The 17,176-nt window shown below is 40.7% G+C and overlaps 1 protein-coding gene across 1 annotated transcript in view; it reads right to left on the bottom strand.

Moving 5' to 3' along the window:
• Nucleotides 1-2,399: 2,399 nt before the first annotated feature.
• The window catches only part of PGAP1 (post-GPI attachment to proteins inositol deacylase 1), a 133,625-nt gene continuing 118,848 nt past the window's right edge, over nt 2,400-17,176 (bottom strand). The window contains exons 23-27 of the mRNA XM_075285178.1: nt 16,514-16,652; nt 14,753-14,803; nt 7,423-7,658; nt 4,502-4,606; nt 2,400-2,589 (exon numbers count right to left, since the gene is read on the bottom strand). Of these exons, the coding sequence (XP_075141279.1) occupies nt 2,451-2,589; nt 4,502-4,606; nt 7,423-7,658; nt 14,753-14,803; nt 16,514-16,652 (670 nt within the window). The 3' untranslated portion in view covers nt 2,400-2,450. The remainder of the gene's footprint in view (nt 2,590-4,501; nt 4,607-7,422; nt 7,659-14,752; nt 14,804-16,513; nt 16,653-17,176) is intronic.

Below are 17,176 nucleotides of genomic sequence, written 5' to 3'. Positions count from 1 at the left end.
TAAATGCACATGGCGTGGCATAAATTTTCTCTGTATTTTTCTTCCAATATTTGCTACTTATCTTTTCTCTTTTTAAAAAAATGTCAGATGGAATTGTAAAATATGCCATAATGAAGAAATTTACATTTGAGAAATAAAACAAAAACTGCAGGCCAGGATGGATTTACGTAGGCATACAAAAGTTTCAAATGGAGACCCCACAGGAAATCACTTCTCTGGGCCAGACCACAGCTTGTCTGACTTAAAAGTCCTGACACTAAAACGTCTCATCAAGAATGAGAGAGAAAAATCTGGGAATTCAAACTGATGATAAAATTCAGATCATTGGCAATCTCTCTATCAGATCAACTCCAGATGACTCCACCCCCTTGACCTTAGCTTTATTACCCTACCTTATCTTACTAACATCAGATTATGAACTAATTGCCTTATGTAGCACTAGCCCACACATGGACTGAGTTTCATGTTCAAAACTCGGTAGAGGAAAACCAGCCTTATAATGCATCTTTATCCACAAATCTATACATTACTCTGCTCCTACTCTAGAGCATTATGCCTACAGATTGGAGAGTCTTGTGAATGGTGCCCAAGGCCAGATTCACATCTGCGTTGGAGTCTCTGACAATCCTAAAATCTAGAGAGAAAACTCATGCAAAAGACCAGCATTTTAGTCCTGGAACTAAGTCATATCAAACAAATAAAAAAAAATTGGTCTGCCACCCAGGTACTGTGGCTAAACTTGTTGCAGCAAAAGACTGTTAATGTTAATATATAACAATAAGGAAAAGCTATGAAAGGAGGAAGAGGAGGGGGAAGGCAATATTTTTTTCATGAGACCGCATTATCCTCTAGTCAGGAATTAATTTTGCTGTATATACACAATTTGTACCATGTAAATTTAATTTATCTGAATGTGTATGTACTTTATAAATGCATAGTTCCACTTCCTTTGTAAGGCAAACACGTGAACAGTTAAATATCACAATTAGTTAATAATAATAATTGTATTCTGCCTGGAATAATTCTAGAGCATATTCCTCAATAGTTGTGTGTAGTACCGTTCTTTTGTTATCCCTCCTTGAAGTTTATTAATAAACTAAATTGCTGGATGTTTGGATAGTTATGAACTGGGTATGTTACTACACAATTTCAGATAAACAACAAAAGATAACCTGGCACCCGTGTGGAGAGACTCAAAGAGGACTTGATAAAAACAGTTGCAGTTCTTAACCAGGCACCCACCTGGTAGGGGGTGTAACATGCAAAGGGAACACTGAAAAAAACGGGATATTGGATAGAGTGCCACTGGTGAATTATTAACTAAAAATGAGCTAAAAAAACAAAGCTTTATTGGTTCCAAATTGACGGAAAAATGGCTACGCGTTTCGACGCCGGTCTGGTGTCTTCCTGAGGCCAATTAAAGGTTTTTCTTACTACCCCACCTTTTTCTATCCATTGTTAAACTGTTCCCAGGACAGGAATTCTTATTCTTCAAGAGCAGTGAGCACCAGTGGATTGATATGTGTTGGCGCCTAAAAGGGTGTTCTTTTAATGAATGTTTTCATTATTATATTGAACTGTTCAATACATGGGAGAAGCTATCCCACCTGCCAATGGTATTCCCTTGTTCTCGTCTCCCACTTTTCCACTGAAACTCTCTTTACTCTCTTTTACCAAGTTTAACGAAAAGAGACAAGTGAAAACGTTCATTAAAAAGAACACCCTTCTGGGCGCCAACACATCCAATAATGCTCACTGCTCTTGAAGAATAAGAATTTCTGTCCTGGGAACAGTTTAACGATTGATATAAGATGGTGGGATAGTAAGAAAAACCTTTAATTGGCCTGAGGAAGACGCCAGACCGACATCAAAACACATAGCCATTTTTCTGTCAATTTGGAACCAATAAAGCTTTTTTAGCTCATTTTTCACTCTTCTTAGGTAATTAGTTACTAATTCACCAGTGGCGCTCTATCCAATATCACAGTTTTTTGAGTGTTCCCACTACACAATTTCAATCTTCCAACAATTGTGAGCGTGTTAGACAGATAAAGAGAATACATACATGGTCGGAGCCGACAGGTCCCCTTCAAGGCACAAATGGTGTTGCATTTACACATTTTTGATACTTTTTTTCAGAACACCGTAAACCAATGAAATACACCTTGTTGCATTTAAATTAGGTTAAAACTATAATATGGACTGTGCAATTCAAAAAACTTAAAAAAACAACCTATTACTATAAACAATAGGTGTAGTTTACTTAAAGGTACTTAAATTTTCATCAATAGCTAAAAGTTTTACTTTTAACATTTTTATAAGAATTTATTAATCTGCTAATATCTAATCCTAGAAAAATGGCCATCATATTTCAAATTCTAGAAATTAGTAGAATATTTATTTATCAGGTTTCAGAAACCTATGTGTAGACTCCAACAACAATTGAACAATTATATAAAGCATGACAATGAATATAGAAAAAGAGAAAAAGTTATAAAATAGGGTACTCTGTATAAATGAAGAGGTCCAAAGGCCACTACTAAAACTGAAAAAAGGAGCTGAAGCCGAGCTGTAATCTTCAAGAGTTTGCTGAAAAAGAGCAGAGCAGAACAGATAATGAGAAACCACAAATTACAGCAAGAACAAAGATTTTCATCATAAAAATTTTTGTACACCTTTTCTGGCCATCAATTGTATTGACATGTTCAAGTAAAAATATCCATTCAATAAACACCCAGTAAGTGCTATTTGAGCACACATCTATAGTGAAATTATGAAGCCCTGATAAATTACATAAAATGTGCTTTTCTGTATGTTCATACAGCGAGTCTAAGGGTCCATTCACACGGAGGAAAATGGTGCTGAATTTGAAAAAAAGCCTCCCATTGACTTCAATGGGTTCATTTGTCTGCTAGAACTAGCTAACTAGCTTTTTCTGCTAGCAGAAAAAGGAACCCATTGAAGTCAATGGGAGGCCTTTATTGTTCAGCGCTGAAATTCAGCACCAAATTCAGCGCCATTTTTCTCAGTGTGAATGGACCCTTAGAGTGATAGGCTTAGGCTACACACAACCCCACACACTGAAAACAACTGTCTGTAAGAAAATTCACATAGTGGTTTCTTTTGTAAAATCATCACAGCAAAACACATCTGAAATTGGGTAAGATTTGTTGCAGCTCACCTGCACATTTCAATGCAGTCTCTTTGTGGCTTTCAACCTTTGACTTGCACAATGGCAAATCTGCAACACTACGTTCCCCACTGACCTTGGACATTTTTGTGCTTCCCTTAATTTAATTCCTCCAAAGCTACAGACTGGTCTACAGTCTAAATTCCTGCTTCTCTAACTCCTCTTCCTGCAACCTGGCAGTGGGTTGCAGCCCCGTAATTATCAACAACGGGTTATAACCAACCTGCCTTACGCATTATGCAGTAAAGACTTCTGGGAAAGTCGGGCATGATGTTCAGGGTGCTTCCCATAGAGGGCAGCATGACAGAGGCACTGTCTCCCTGTTTACATCTTGGGAGACAGATTTGCATATTCTTCCCACTATCTATTAGCTGTAATAGTATATGAAAGGTGTTACTGCCCATGCATTTTTATTGTGGGATGAGTGGGATGATTGCTAGTACAATATTTCCTTCATCAGCCCCAATAAGATGGATGTAGGAGAACTCTGGAGGGAGTTTGATAGTGCTAGTCTCCCAGCTAGTGTGAAGCCAAGTGTACTAGCTCTACTGTTAGACAGGCAGACGTATTACAGGTCTCCTCTGGTCTGAGTAAGAGAGAGCAAAGGGAATGTAGATGGGCAGCTTTTTTCTGCAGAGAAACAGAGCCCATCCATGTTATGCAACGCCCCTAACCCCTATCAAACAATTTTTGTCAAGAGACAAAAAAATAGCTGCTTATTTCAGTGCACTTCAGCTTCACAGCAGTACATAAGTCATATCAGAAGACATGAAAGGTCCTTAAATAAATTTGTTTCAGTTGTAAAATTATAAAGTTCACCAAACACACAGTAAGTGGACTACCCCACACATCGTACAATATCTCCAATTGCCCACATGCAGTGTAAATACCCCACAGTGGCTCAGAAACACAGTATTATAAGGCTCCACAGTGGACCAACAAACCATACACAACAAACAGTAATAATTAATAATCCTTGTTCCTACAGACCCCTCTGCAACTAATGGCTTCTTGCTTCACTATCAAATTCAATTCCATTCATGCCCTCAGGATGCAAATAGAGTCATGGCGCCGTTACTGACACCCTGTTATGAATTGCTGGCTTACTATAATAAAATTTGAGATACATATTGATCAAGAGAGGACTCATGCCAGCCCAACAAGATGTGTCTCACATTTTATATACATACAGGTCTTCATACAGTATTGTGATTACTTATCCTTAGCTTCATATGCTGTCTTTACATAAAATTATAAAAACAAAATCTTAGTATTATAAATAACCTCTGTATTAGACATTCATATATTTACCTGGACTTCACTGATAATACAGTAGAATTCATCAGAATTTCTACTATGAAAATGAGTAGAATGGCCAAAACTCTTAAAGGATCAGGATCCAGTTGAATATTAATTCTAGACAATTAGAAATGAAAAAATTATCAAATAATCCTATAGAAATATCTACAGACATACAATTTAATTATTTAAATAAATATATATATTTTTAAAACACACAAAAAAAAACAAAACGCACTGTACAACCAGCTTTACTTCAGATGGATAAAAATGAGTCCATAGTCATGCAATACACACATAGGTGCCAGGCTTGTGCACCTGTGTATTCATCACATGACCATGGACAGGAGGTAAACAAAGAATGACTGCAAGCAGAGATCTAGAAAAAACATGAGCAATTGATACACAAAGTGTATTGGAAAATAATATTTGATACAACAGAGCAACCCCTTTTAGGCATACCTAAACTTTCAAACTTTTGATTTTCTGGCAGTATTTGTGTCATTAATACATTTTATATACTTTTATTAAAAGATTTTGGCTTTTTTCTGTGAAATCCTGCACTGAAATCCACTTTTTTTTCCCGTATTCTTTGCCTTGTTTCTCTCATTGCTTTTCACTTAAGTACCGGTGTACAGGCTCTTATAACACAGGGATGCTAAGAGTTGGGGTGGTGGGGAGGGGACGTCACTTCAAACCTTTATATCAGCCACTATAAGAAGTAGAAAAGTGCATCTTTTCTGTTATAAGAAAGACCAGATTCTCAGTTCTACCTTTATTATTTTCAGAGATGATATCAGTGGGGATTGGAAACAGCTGCACTTTAATATGCCAACTGTGTTTTCAATCAGTTGATGATGAAATAGGGACTTAAATATAGGATAGCTTCATTGCCTGTCCAAATACTGTAATACTTCTGTTCTGCTGCATATTGTATATTTTACTAGATGCCTACAATATTGGGTCTTGTTTAATGTATGGATTTGTTAAGTCTCTTGGCTACCATGGCCGCACCTTATCACCCTGCAATCTCATTGCAGGGGGGCTAAAAGGGTGAAAGAAGAAATCTCTTCTCGCTCTCTCTCCAACCAATTAATATATGCTGTGATCACTATAAATCATGGAATCTATGGAGTTAAAGGAAACCTGTCAGCAGCATTTTCACTATTAATCCCATAGTACGGTCAGGTAGAGTATGAAATTCTTTTGATCTTTCTTGGTTATGTCGAAAATCACCCGTTTACCTATATTAAATTACCTCGGTAGTCGGCATAAACTATGATCAAATAAAGGCTATGAGGATATGAGTCAGGCTGTAAGGTGGGATATCACTTCAGAAGTCCCCTACCCTATCTTGGGCTCTATAGTTGTTGTAAACATGTGAATTTCAGTGTTAAAAATTGGATTTCTGGGTGTCCTAAAATCAGATAAATTGGCAGTTACAGATACAATAGGGAATGGGAGCTGTATTCCTGGTATTCAGGAAGGAATACATTTTTTGGTTTGGTGTCCAGTGGAGTAATATTCTTATTGACATCATACTTATTTAGGCCATGATGCAAGCACAGTGGAAGTGCTCTGTGATCACCTTTAAGGGGATCGATCACATGGAAAACGCAGTACAAGGATTTGAGCAGATTGATATTTAGTTTTATGAGAAAGGACTCAGTATAACTGGCCCATAATATGACATAACTAAGTAGGAGGGGAGGAACTGATTTTCCTCACAGCACTGATGAAGACACCATGTCTGAAGGCTTATGGAGCCATAGAACAGTTTGCCCAGCAGGACCATTCCCTTATTTCAATTTTCATGAAAACGCAGGCACCCCTTTCATTACCTTCACCAGCATCAACTCTCTGCATACTTCAGTAGGTGTGGCTCCGCTGATTCTGGAATTTTTCCTCTGTGGTCCATCACCAGTCCTGAGTATTCATTTCTTTTAATTTTAACACTGTTATGCTGTCTGTTGTCAGACTGGCAGTTCTGGATTGAAGCACAAAGATAATGTCTGCCCACTGGAAAGCAGAGTGTATAACCCTGGTGAAAGTAACTGCACGGACTGCTTGGGAACAGTGGGAGGAAAAAATTTCCAACTGCAGCAGCATCAGTGGAGCAACATCTATTGAGGACGCAAAGAATTCAATTTGGCGGAAGTCACGAAAGGTCCTCTTTAAAGGAGGCCATGATGCTATAACTACCAAAATCTCATCATAGACTAATACAACAAGGCATGAAATAGGGTTTAAAATTTGAAATTGCATATTCAATATCTTACTTTTATGGTCAAATATACTCGTTTATTCCACAGTAGCAGTAATGTGTTTTTTTTTAAATAATTGATATACATGTTATTGCAGGAATTTGTTGTTTTAGTAGGAAGAAAAAAAACTTTATAAAAAGGAAACTAAAATACTGTACTAGTTGCATATATTTGGTTTTCCTACAATCTGATTTGCCAATTTATATAGCCCTCATCTATTTATAACAATTTTAGGCACATTTTGACAAATTAGACACATTTTCATAGCTCCTAACCATCCCGCATTTAGTGGGAAAGTCCCGCTTTTATACTCCTGTCCCACGCAGCTCCCTTCATGTCCCTTTAGTGTTTTACTTAAACTTTCTTCCGATTACCCCGCGCTCTTATAACAGTGATAAAAGCGGTGGGTGATCAGGGGAAGCTTATACTATTGTAATCTGAAGCACCTGACTGACGTCAGACGTCACGTGACTAGGGAGGCGTATCTTAGTGTGATATTCATGACCATGCTGCAATAGCCAAACCAAAGCTGTGACGACTACTGACTGTAGTTGCACCATATGTATACAAAAAAAATATGCTGGAGTGCTTCTTTCGTGGCTGCCTTTTGATATCTAACAAGTAACCAGAATACAATAGAACACATGATTCTGTCAATCAAAAACATACCTGAAATTTTTTATCCAGTAAATAAGACAAGGTAAGGTCAATAGAGTTAGCCATAACAGTAAGTTCATGACTGAAATATGCATCTTTATGCTTTCAGACGTTGTGCTTAAATCACAAGAATAAGCTGGAGCTTCTTTCTGTGAACCAAGGATGGGTTCATCTGAATTCTTTTCTGTGTTGGAAATCTCTTCTGTGGGAGTAATTGTGGGTTTGCTGGCAGGTGTATGGCTTGGAGTCTGTAAAAAAAAAATAAAATAAATAAATAAATAAAATCTATTTACAAATGAAGGTGTACATGAGCAGTCAATATCAGTGTAACAAAATGAATAACATATCAAACAACAGGAATGAGGGCGACAGGTGACAACAGGTAAAAAGTGTTATTTTATGGCAATGGTCCAGCTATCTTAATAAATAACAGAATATAAATGAAGCTGTAGGAGTCAGTCACCAGCTGGTATCTGTGAATGTACAAATACTAAGCTAAGTGAAGGGTAGTTTTTGAATGGTGGGGGTTAACTTCTAAGGAATAAAGTAGAAAGTATAGCTCAGGTTGAGAAACTGTTACTTACTGGGAGGAAACGTAGAGAAGTATGATCAGGTAGTGTGAGAAGCCTGCCTAAAAAGATGTGTGTTAGGGCATTGATACAAATCTAATTGCCTGGGGTAGAGCATTCCAGATAACGCAAGAAAATAAATAATCAAAAACAGGAATGGGATGTTCCAATAAGAGTGGATGTTATTGTGCAAGTTTAAAAAGGAAGCAAGTGTTGAACTCTGAGGAATGCCGAAGCAAGGAGGAGAGGAAAACAAGCAGCATCAACTCACAGGCTGCACCTGATTACCAGGCAGATGTCTGATTATTGTGCTGTGACTATAACGAGCGGCACCTGTGTGCTCATCACATGACCATGGACTGTAAATCACATGACCATGGTCAGAGTTTTATCCTCTAGACGTAACAGAATGAATGACAGAAAGCCGAGATCTAGAAAACCGTGAGGAATTGTTACAGAAAGTGTATTGGAAAATTGTACAACTTTTTATTGTACATTTGTTTGTCAATATTGGTCTGAAAGTGGCCAACCTCTTTAAGAAAGGCTATTCTTCTGTTACCTTTATTATTCTGATCTGGTCTAGGATCTGGCCGTTTCCCATTGTTGTGTGCTTAGTTATGTAAATTCTCTTCAAGTCATTTAACGTATGTATTCACTGTACTAATTATTATTATTGTTTATTTATATAGCACCATTAATTCCATGGTGCTTTACATTTGGGGGTTACATACAGTACACAAATTATACAGGCAGATATAAAACTAACAGTGGCCGACTGGCACAGTGGGGTAGAGGGCCCTGCCCGCGAGGGCTTACAATCTATGAGGGAAGGGGGGTAGAGACAGAAGGAGAGGGGGAGACAGTTCAGATGGTGGTATGGTGCTACTGTTATTGGAGGTTGTAGGCCTTCCTGAATAGGTGAGTCTTCAGGGCCTTCTTGAAGCCTGTTCCTTCTCCTCATCTCTCTCCTGTCTCTTTTACCTACTCTCTCTGAAACGCTCGCTCAGTGTGTAACAAACTAGAATACATTAATGACTTCTTCCTTAGTAAATCCCTCAGCCTGCTTGCCCTTACTGAAACTTGGATCCAGCAGTCAGATACGGCCTCCCTTGCTGCTCTGTCTCATGGTGGCCTACAATTCTCACATACCTCTAGGCCTGATAATAGGCAGGGTGGTGGGGTAGGCTTACCTCTGTCGCCACAGTGCATTTTTAAGGCCATTCCACCGGTACCCTCACTCACATTCCCCTCATTTGAAGTCCTTGCTATCGGACTTTTCCGTCCACTCTCCTTACGTGTAGCCGTGATCTACCGTCCACCTGGCTCACCCTACCAATTATTGGACCACTTTGCTTCTTGGCTTCCCCACTTTTTATCCAGTGAAATTCCTACTCTCATCATGGGTGACTAACATACCTATTGACACCCCTGACTCCCCAGCTGCCTCACAGTTTCTCTCAATAACCAGCTCTTTTGGTTTTTCACAATGTTCTTCTTCCGCCACACATGTAGATGGCAACACGATAGATCTTGTCTTCCAGTTTACAGTTTCTAATTTTACTAACTCTTCTCTGCCACTCTCTGATCATAATCTTCTGTGTCTCACCATCAGTGCCCTCTCCCCTTCACAAGATACACCTACCCATCACACATATAGGAATTTGCATGCTATTGACACCCAGCACCTCTCAGATACTCTACAGTCCTCTCTGTCCCCCATCTCTTCAATCTCCTGTCCCAATCTGGCCACCAGTCACTATAATCAAACCCTTAAAAATGCATTGGATGAGGTGGCTCCCCCCTCCACTCGTAAAGTCCCACATAGGAGGCAGAAACCCTGGCACACGCCACAGACAAGTTTTCTTTAGCGGTGCTCTAGGTGTGCCGAACGTCTGTGGAGAAAATCACGTTCACCTGCAGATTTTAAAACTTTTCACTCCTTACTCACACCCAAGGTGCAGACGCCATTCACAGACCTTAGTGCTGATGACCTGGCCACTTATTTCAATGATAAAATTGGTAAGATCCGTCAGGAAATAACTGCCCAATCCCCCGGTGGCATTGATTCCCACACCTACCATAGTAATGATCCCCTCAACAACCGCACTTCAGACAGTCCATTCTCATCCTTTGAACCTGCTACAGAAGAGGAAGTCTCTCAGCTACTTTCTTCATCTCGCCCTACAACCTACAGTAGTGACCCCTTCCCCTCACACCTTCTCCAATCTCTGTCGCCTGCTGTCACTACTTACCTTACTAAAATATTTAACCTCTCTCTCTCTTCTGGAATCTTCCTATCCTCCTTCAAGCATGCTGTTATAACCCAGCTATTGAAAAAACCCTCCCTGGACCCGTCTTGTGCTGCTAACTATCGACCGGTCTCTAACCTCCCCTTCATCTGTAAAATCTTGGAACGCCTGGTCTATTCTCGTTTAATCCGCTATCTCTCTGCTTGACCCCTTACAATCTGGTTTCCGCTCTCTGCACTCTACTGAAACAGCCCTCACAAAAGTCTCCAATGATCTCCTAATGGCTAAATCTAATGGTGACTTCTCTCTTCTTATTCCTCTGGACCTCTCTGCAGCTTTTGACACTGTTGGCCATCAACTCCTCCTCACTATACTCCGCTCAGTTGGCCTCAACGACACTGTGCTCTCCTGGTTCTCCTCTCCTGGATCTCTCAGACTGCACTTCCAGTGTATCATTTGCGGGCTCTGTTTCCTCCCCTCTTTCCCTTGCTGTTGGGGTTCCTCAGGGCTCGGTCCTAGGCCCCCTGCTCTTCTCTCTCTACACAGCCACCATTGGATAACCCATCACCAGATTTGTCTTCCGGTACCATCTTTATGCTGATGACACCCAATTATACACATCTTCCCGTGACATCACCCCTGCACTAACACAGAACACCAGCGACTGTCTTTCTGCTGTCTCAAATATCATGTCTTCGCTCTTCTGAAACTAAATCTCTCTAAGACTGAACTACTACTGTTTCCACCATCTAATAGATCTGTCCCTGATATATCCATTGCAGTCTCAGGTCTTACTATAACTCCTAGGCACCATGCCAGCTGCCTCAGGGTCATGTTTGACGCAGAGCTTTCCTTCACTCCCCACATAGAATCACTTGAACGCTCATGTCACCTCCACCTCAAAAACATCTTCAGAATACGCCCTTTCCTTACCAGAGATACATTAAAGACACTTATTGTCTTCTCTGATTCATTCTCACCTTGACTACTGTAACTCCTTACTAATCGGTCTTCCCCTCACTAAACTCTCCCCTCTACAATCTATTCTGAATGCACGGCCAGGCTCATCTATCAGTCTAGACGCTAAAGCGATGCCTCCGGTCTGTGCCAGTTGCTACATTGGCTGCCTATTCATTATAGAATAAAATAAGTTATCACTCTCATCCACAAGGCTCTCCATAATGCCGCACCTCCCTACAGTTTCTCCCTCGTCTCTGTCTACCGCCCAACCCGCGTTCTCTGTTCACTCAATGACCTAACACTTATATCCTCTATTATCAGAACTTCCCATGCTTGCATACATGACTTCTCCCAAGCTGCACCACTTCTCTGGAATGCTCTATCCCGGACAATCAGATTAACGCCCAATTTCTACAGCTTCAAGCGCAAATTAAAGACACATCTTTTCAGACAGGCCTATCCCAATTCCTAATGTAAAACCTTCCTAATGTAAACCCTGTACCATCATTAGAATCCCCCAAATTTAACCTTCCTCTGTTCCAGCTCCCATATTACCCCACATGGTATGATGCCATTTCAGACTAACTATATGTCCAAGTACCTTCCACATGTTAAAGGACACGACTGGTGACGGCTCATAAAGTTTTAAGTTTGCGTAATGTCAGTAACCTCTATTACAAAATTGTCTGACCACTTATAAGCAATGCCGCCCCTGCTACCTCTTGTGTCACCCCCTCTACCTCATAGGCTGAATTCACACGGAGTAAACTGGCGCACAATCTGGCACATATACACGTGTCAGAGTTTGCGCGCTCAAAAAAGATCCCATTGATTTCAATGGAGATTCAATGGGGATTATGTGCGTTATTTTGCGCCGCAAAATTACGGGCGTAAAATAACGCGTTATACGATCGTAATCCCTATTGAAATCAATGGGATCTTTTTTGAGCGCGCAAACTCTGACACGAGTATACGTGCCAGATTGCGCGCCAGTTTACTCCATGTGAACTGCCCATTAAATTGTAAGCTCTTGCAAGCAGGGCCCTCAGTCCCATTGTGTGAAATTACTTTTTGTAATGTATCTTTCTGTCTGTATTTGAACTCTACTAATTGTACAGTGCTGCGGAATATGTTGGCGCTATATAAATAAAATGTATTATTATTATTATTATAATTATTATTGTGGGGGTTAGTCTTATGCGTCTTGGTAAGGAGTTCCAGAGTATGGGGGATGCACGGGAGAAATTTTGGAGACTGTTGTGTGAGGAACGGATGAGAGCAGAGCGGAGTAGGTCGTCTTTGGAGGATCTGAGGTTACGTGTGGGCAGGTAGTGGGAAATTAGGTTGGAGATATATGGAGGGGACAGGTTGTGGACAGCTTTGTATGTTAATGTTAGTAGCTTGAACTCAATTCGCTGGGCTATGGGTAACCAGTGGAGGGACTGGCAGAGGGGAGCAGCTGATGAAGAGAGGGGGGGGGGGATTAAGCGAGCAGCGCAGTTTAAGGTGGACTGGAGGGGGGCGAGGGTGTTAGCTGGGAGTCCATGGAGAAGGATGTTGCAGTAATCTAGACAGGAGATTATGAAGGCTTGGACGAGCAGCTTAGTCATTTCAGGGGTGAGGAAAGAGCGGATTCGGTGGATGTTCTTGAGTTGGAGGCGGCAGGAAGTGTTGAGGGTTTGAACGCGTGACTTGAAGGATAGATCAGGGTCCAGTGCTACTCCAAGGCATCGGGCCTGTGGGACAGGGGTAAGTGTGGTTCTGTTGACTTTGATAGATGGGTTGTGTGGAGGGGCCATATGGGTTGGGGCAAAGATGATGAACTCCGTTTTCTCCATATTGAATTTGAGAAAGCAGGAGGAGAGGAAGGAGGCTATAGCTGTTAAACAATCTGGAACTCTGGCCAGCAGAGAGGTAATGTCTGGTCCAGAGATGTATATTTGGGTGTCATCAGCATAGCAATGGTACTGGAAACCATGAGATTCTATGAGTTGGCCCAGGCCAAGGGTGTAGATGGAGAACAGGAGGGGTCCTAGGACAGAGTCTTAAGAGACACCTACAGAGAGAGGGCGTGGTGAGGAGCTGGTGTGCGAGTGGGAGATGCTGAATGTGTGGTCGGTGAGGTATGAGAAGATCCAGGAATGGGCCAGGTCTGAGATACCAACGGATAAGAGAATTTCTAACAGGAGGCAGTGGTCGACTGTGTCAAAGGCAGAGGAGAGGTCAAGGAGGAGGAGGACAGAGTAATGGCGCTTGGCTTTAGCAGTTAGCAGGTCATTAGTGACTTTTGTTAGGGCAGTGTCAGTGGAGTGATGGGGTCTGAAGCCTGACTGTAGTCTGTCAAAGAGCAGGTTGGACGAGAGAAAGGAGGAGAGTTCTGAGTGGACGTTCTGCTCAAGCAGTTTTGAGGCATACGGGAGCAGTGAGATGGGAAGGGTTGAGGGACGATTTCTTAAGTATGGGTGTGACTGTGGCGTGTTTGAAGGCAGAGGGGAAGGATCCATTGGCCAGGGATAGGTTGAAGAGATGGGTTAGGGCCAGAGTAATGACTTCAGTGAGTTTGGGGATGAGAAGTGACTGGATCGGGTCAAGCGCGAAGGAGGTGAGGTGGAATTTAGAGATTAGGGAGGAGAGATTTTTGTCAGTGATGGTGGAGAAACAGGTCAGGGATGAGGAGCAGCAAGTAGTTGGGTAGAGGGGTTGTCAGGGGAGTCTCCATTCCTTTCAGTTTTCAAATGGAAGACACCCCACATACACCAAGCCGGCCCCTTTATAGTCAATGAGGTCCATTGATATCTGGATGTAACTGCTGTTCAAGAACTCGAATGATACAGCACAGCACTAGTGTGAAATTAGCATAAGCCTGAAAGGGAGTCCATCATTAGAAAAACACCGTTTTAACTAATGGCATGTTGGAATAGCCTTAAAAAAGGCTATTACTCCTACCTTCCATTCTTTTCTTCTCCCCGTTGTTTCTAATAAAATCTGATTCTTATGTTATGCAAATCACAATCACAGAGCACTGGGGTATTCGCTCGTGCTCCAAGCACCCCTGGTGTCATAACCTTTCACCATCCCTTAGCTAATTGTGTTCACTCCCCTCTTACTCTTCTCCGGATCTTCTGCCTAGTGCAGGCATCGGTATGCTCAGTTTTCGTCTTCTCTGGAGGAGGGGAATAAACACAATTAGCGGTGGAAGGTTATGCCGCAGGGGCTGCTCGGAGCACAGGGGGAACGCCCCCAGTGCTCTGTGATCATAATTTGCATTAATAGTAGAAACTGATTTTTATCAGAAATGGAGGGGAGAAGAAAATAATGGAAGGTAGGAGTAGAACAGCCTTTTTAAAGGCTATTCCAATGTGCCATTAATTAAAAAGGAGTTTTCTAATGATAGACTCCCTTTAAATGGACAAGATAGGAAGGATGTTGCAGCAGGATGATCCAAGACAAGAACCTTAGGCAAAGGATGAATGGCAGTGTGGAAATTGGTTAAATGTTGATGCACATTGTGTGCGAAAATAGTGATCAGTGGGATAATGCTTGCAAGGGTTAAATGATACTTACCATGCTTTTTGAATTTGATACTCTCCACAGATTAGACTGCAGTTTAACAACCTATAAATACACAAAATTGTTAATTTAGAAAACTACAATACAATTTATTTATAATCATACAAAAGAAATTAAAGTGTAAACAATTACTAGATAACTCATGAAAACCCTACAGCATGTGTACTATAATAGAGTTGCTGAGCTTTACAAAATCTGACTGACTGTTGAAAATAGTTTTTACAATGACTTTTCAGCATCTTTTGTTGTCTTCTGTGATTAACTAACTGCAGAAGTTCGTGTTAACTGTGCTCCATCTGTCCATCTCTGAAGTACTCTGACACTTCACTGAGGTGCCTTGGGGGATCAGAATGGATATAACTTAGAATACTGACTTCAAAATCAGTCTGCGCTATTGATTTATGTATAATGATTCAAAGTTATTGACCAATTTAAAATTGTCCAGTTTCCAGACCAAAAAATGGGTAGCTGCAACTTGACGCAGGTGCAGTGCATTGGCATCCAGTCGCACACTCCGCTCTGGATTAAGCCCAATGAATGGCCTTGTCGGGAGGAGGGAGAGTCTTCAGGTGGATTCGCAAGGTAAATTCGTCTGAAAAATGAGCATGTTGCTTCTTTTTTCCGAGAACCGGAATAATAAGCTCCCGGAAAAAAGAACTAACCTGCTCCCAATGATTTCAAAGAGAGCCGTCTTCTCGGTCAGGATTTTGAGGCCTTAAAATCCTGACCAAAAACTATGTGTGAACTCAACCTAATGATATCCTGCGCTATGAAATGTAGAAATATTTGGTATCACTATGTGCAAAATTTGTTTTTGTACTGTAAGCCGATGGCTGGTCAGGTAATGGAGGTGTACATCACACCCAGACTACTAAGGTGGGTGAGATGAGAAAACTCCAGAAAGATCATTTCTCAGCAGATGACTATTGTCTGCTGAGGGTTTTTTCAGAGTTCCAGTTACTGGGCTGGATTTTTAGGAAAGGCAGGTAGGTTGGTAGTGGGACCTGTCATTCCACCCACCCTCCAGTCCACACTTTGGGGATGTTTCAGCAGTGACTCAGCTGCAGAGAGTCTCCTTGTCAAGGAGGCTTAAGAAGTCAGCCTCCAGCAGCAGACTGGGGGCAGAGCTTGGCTGGAGTGCCAAACAAACAGGTCATATTTTTGGTGCTGTGTCCTGAATGATTCTACAGGCTTTTGGATTTCTGTTATTCTAGGTGAGGTAACCTATTCTATTTTTAGTTAGAGCCTAGCCGGGCAGGTATTTATTTTTTGTATTGTTTCCTTTTGTTGCTGCACTACCTTTTTGAATGAAAATAAACTCTACCTTTGTGTTGAACTAAAGAATCTGAACACCTAGCAACCCCAGACCCTGACAGTACATTTTATTGATTTAGCAAACCATTTTAAAATACAAGATAATAAATTAGTAACATCTGTATTCTTTTCAGTCTGACCTTTTTCACCTCCCCTCCAAAAAAAGTCTAGAATTTTTAAATAAGAAAAACCTTGTGCAAATGTTAAGTAGAAAAAAAATGTATCACTATAAAGGCTGCAGTATTCAGCAAGGTGAAAATCTGCATCGTGCATCAAGGCCCAAACCATCACCTGTTATGAAAAGGTTTGGCTGATATTTTTATTTATTTTTTTAACAAGTACAGTAGTTTTAAACCTAGTAGTCTTTTAAAGAAGTTTTAGAGAGTCTCCAATTGGAATCAGATTTTGTTTACATGAAGAGTTCAACAATTAAAATCTTACCTTAAGTAAATAATGAAGAAACAAAAGTAATATGGCGAATGCACCACACGTCCTCAATGCAACAAATGAAAAAAGCATGGCTTCAGCAAGCAGTCTGATTGTTGAAATGTTGCTTTCTTGAGGTGAATAAGTGCTTCTTCTGATAAAGAAAAAACATCACCATGATATTAGTCCAAATTATTACTTAGCAAGTATGTTTACACATGACTAAGAATCATCTGTATAAGAACAGAACTTACAGATAATAATATAACTGCTATGAGCAACTGCTTATCTTAACATTAGCAAATGGGGTCCATTAACTAGATTTTTATAATAAGAATCGAAGAGTCTATCATTTTATTTCCCTGAAAAATCAAGTAAGAAGTTCCCTAGTTGTGTCCGCTACATAATGGATCTATCACATTGCTCACGAGTCTGATAGGCTGTATACAAGGGCTACTAAACCTGCAGAATAGTTAGCAAATGGCATCTGTATTTGATAATGATCGATATTCAGTAAAATTCTGCTCAAGACCAGGAAAAAAATCCAATCCAGAATCCGAAGATGATGAATAAAATGTAACTTTTATTTGTAATACGTTAAAAAAGTTACATAGTAACTATGAGTTAAGTTAAGTCACGACAGAGCTACGCGCTTCGGTACTAATCTGTACCTTTCTC

Source organism: Leptodactylus fuscus, chromosome 8, assembly GCF_031893055.1.
Source record: "Leptodactylus fuscus isolate aLepFus1 chromosome 8, aLepFus1.hap2, whole genome shotgun sequence".
Taxonomy (NCBI): domain Eukaryota; kingdom Metazoa; phylum Chordata; class Amphibia; order Anura; family Leptodactylidae; genus Leptodactylus; species Leptodactylus fuscus.
This window is presented reverse-complemented; position numbering and strand designations above follow the sequence as displayed.